This window comes from Pinus tabuliformis, chromosome 8 (genome assembly GCF_031772625.1).
Source record: "Pinus tabuliformis cultivar Carrire ecotype Pingquan chromosome 8, CPIR1, whole genome shotgun sequence".
NCBI lineage: Eukaryota > Viridiplantae > Streptophyta > Pinopsida > Pinales > Pinaceae > Pinus > Pinus tabuliformis.
Window position 1 is genome coordinate 1,917,086,423 of NC_142294.1, and position 3,143 is coordinate 1,917,089,565.

The 3,143-nt window shown below is 43.8% G+C and overlaps 1 protein-coding gene across 1 annotated transcript; it reads left to right on the forward strand.

Annotated features, from left to right (window-relative positions):
- Positions 1 to 220: 220 nt before the first annotated feature.
- Positions 221 to 1,767, forward strand: LOC149244144 (UDP-glycosyltransferase 91C1-like). The gene has a single exon (XM_089367929.1). The coding sequence runs from the start codon at positions 276 to 278 to the stop codon at positions 1,665 to 1,667; it is 1,392 nt and encodes a 463-aa protein (XP_089224055.1). The 5' UTR covers positions 221 to 275; the 3' UTR covers positions 1,668 to 1,767.
- Positions 1,768 to 3,143: the final 1,376 nt, after the last annotated feature.

Sequence of the window (3,143 nt, forward strand, 5' to 3'; positions counted from 1 at the left end):
TTACCTTCTCGTTTATGAAGACTTTTCTCGGAAAGAAACGGCGGCGTGTATGGATGCGTTGGTCGGTGTTGATGTGACGTTGGACTACAATTGCGCAGACAGCTCTGATTTAAAATTTCTGGTTACCCTCTGATGTATGAGGACCTTTCTCGGAAAGAAACGGCGGTCTACGGTATCGTGCTTTTTTAAGCAACCCCGTATAGGGATCTTTATATAATGACATTTAGGCAGGCAGATGATTACACAGATCTGCCCTGGTCTCTGATACAAGTATCATGGCCACCGAGAATGGCAAGAGGCAGCTTCATTTTCTGCTCTTCCCGTGGCTGGGGCAAGGCCACATAAATCCATTCGTAGAGCTCTCCAAGGCTCTCGCCATGAATGGCCACACCGTTTCCTTCCTCTCCACGCCCCTTAACATTTCCAGAATCAAGCGTTCCTTAACCACCCAGGACTGGCCAGACCGGATCGATCTATTGGAAATGCCCTTACCGCCGACAGAGGGCCTGACTCCCGGCGCGGAATGCACCGCTGATATCCCAAAAGAAATGGGAGGTCCGCTCAAGAATGCCATGGACAGAATGGAGAAGCCGTTCCGAAGCCTTCTCGGGCATCTGTCGCCCGACTATGTCGTCCACGACTTCTCGCAGTGTTGGACGCAGAGCGTTGCTGCTGAGATGGGCGCTGCATCAGTCTTTTTCATAGTCTTCTCCCCGGCCACCTGCGCTCATGCCTTCCACCCTGCTAAATTGCAAAACCCCCAGATAACTGTTGAAGAGCTGGCTGCTCCGCCCCGTGGTTTCCCGTCTTCTGCTATCTCGTTCAGGCTGTACGAAGCGCAGGTTCCCTTGCCTGCGTACCAAGCAATACCTGGGCAACTCTCTCCAATAGCTCGGCTGGTTAAATGCCTTGAAGGATGCGTGGCAGTGGCTGTGAAATCCTCGTTTGAAGACGAAGAGAAGTATATTCGTTACTTCCAAGACGCCATCGGTGTCCCCGTACTTTCTGTGGGCCCACTTATGCCAGTCGCTCAGCCCGTCGCCATCGGTAGCAAGGACTCGTATCTGCTGGAATGGCTGGACGAGCAGAGGGAAGCGTCTGTCGTGTTTGTGTCGTTCGGCAGCGCGTCGTTTCTGTCGAGAGAACAAGTCCGCGAGCTGGCGCTGGGCCTGGAAGCGAGCGGTCTGTTGTTTCTGTGGTCTCTGCGTTCTCCAGAGGCCGACCCGTTGGGGCTCCTTCCTGAGGGATTCCAGAGTCGAACAAGGGACATGGGGATTGTCACTGGGGAATGGGTGCCGCAGGTGCGGATCATCTCGCACCCGGCAGTAGGCGGGTATCTGACCCACGCCGGCTGGAGTTCCGCCATGGAGGCGCTCAGCTTCGGACTGCCCCTCATACTTCTGCCCATTAAGTTTGATCAGTTTTTGAACGCGCGGCAAATAGCGGCGGAATTGAAAGCGGGGATTGAGATCGAAAGGGGAGACGATGGCTCTTTTCTAAAGGAAAATGTATGCGAGACTGTAAGAATGGTTATGGTGGGAGAGGAAGGGAAACATTTGAGATCGAAGGCGGCAGAGGCCCGTGACATTCTAGTAGGCAACAATGGGCGTCAGCAGATCTACATCGATGACTTTGTTCAACGGATTGAACAGTTACGAGGAAAGTAAAATATGGAAGCGGCCGAAAAGATTAGGCACTGAGATGTATTTGATTGTTTGAGATGGATTGATGAATTAATGCGTGTGTAAGTGAATTGTTTCCTTTTAATCAAAGTAAAATTGATAATATTGGTCAATAATTTGGAGGATGGCCGAAATCTAATTTGCATGGGATTAATATTCTATTGTTTATTTAAAAATAGAAATCTCTCTTACCTCACATCACCAGGTAGAGGCTTGATGTTATTAGCGTTGTACAACAACTGATCTTTCTAAAAGAGAAATATAAAGCTTTGTAGAAATTTTTCTCGGTTGTGCACGAGATGATTTTGAAGGTGAATGACATAGGTTCTAGCTGTGAACTTAGTATTGCGGTAGGGTTCTTAGGCAGTTCCTTGTGGTTCTTTGAACCCTTCTTTTTGCTCCGGATTATTTTGGGTTCTCCGGAAATGTTTTAGCTGACACTGATGGTAACACACATGTTGGAAAGACAGGAAAGACGGGTAAAAAACAAATATTAACCCACACAATAACACACTAGTTATCGTTCTTTTATTCATCATATAAAACTTGATTTAAATTAACTAGATTACAATGAACCGGGTGATTAGTATTTAAATTTTTTCAACCAAAATAACTTAACATGCACACACTAAATTTGGACTTCTCCAAAATATAGACTAAACTCAACATTAGTCACATAACTCACACTCTAAATATGAGCAACATTTAAGTGAGCTTATCTCTTCATGCATCACTCGATCTTGCTAGATCTTCATGCGGGAGTAATTATTATTTCCAACACTCCCCTTAGTTATGACTGTATGACTCAATTATGTCTCCTAGGATTACAATAGAAATTACAATAGAAATTGACTCAATCATCAATCAAACATGCCCGTTCATCTATGTCTTAGCTAGATTTACAATGACTCAAAACTTTTATAATTTTACATTTTCTTTGTTTCTTCCAGATTTCATATCCTCTAAAGTGCTTCATTTTTAATTGTGCTTTCTTATTGTAGGCTCCATGTTTTTTTACTTGGCCCTATTGCAATTTTTGTTTTTTGCTTGAATTTGCGTTGAAACACTATCTCTTCTTGTTTTCTACACGTTCGTTCAACCATGGACCAAAACATTGGATCTTCAAACTCTCTTCTTTGTTTTCTACACCTTCCTCTTCAAATATTCGTTCAACCATGGACCACAACATTACATCTTCAAACTCTCTTTTTTGCTATGTTTCTTGCACTTCATATTCCTGACTTTTTTCTGCCATATTTAGTGATAGCATAATCTTATCTCTTCTTGACTCCATTGCTAAAAAATTGTTTCAATGAATTCATCTTTGTCTTCAGAAACATCCATATCATTCTTTTCACTTTCATCATCAGGTACTACTGCTTTTTCCTGTAATCTTCACTCAAGATCATAATTCACCATTTTTTTCAATTCTTTTATTCTAGTTGCTACTTTAAATCACAT

Bases quoted from the DNA above. Each gene is read 5' to 3' on its own strand.
- LOC149244144 (XM_089367929.1), top strand. From the start codon at position 276: ATGGCCACCGAGAATGGCAAGAGGCAGCTTCATTTTCTGCTCTTCCCG.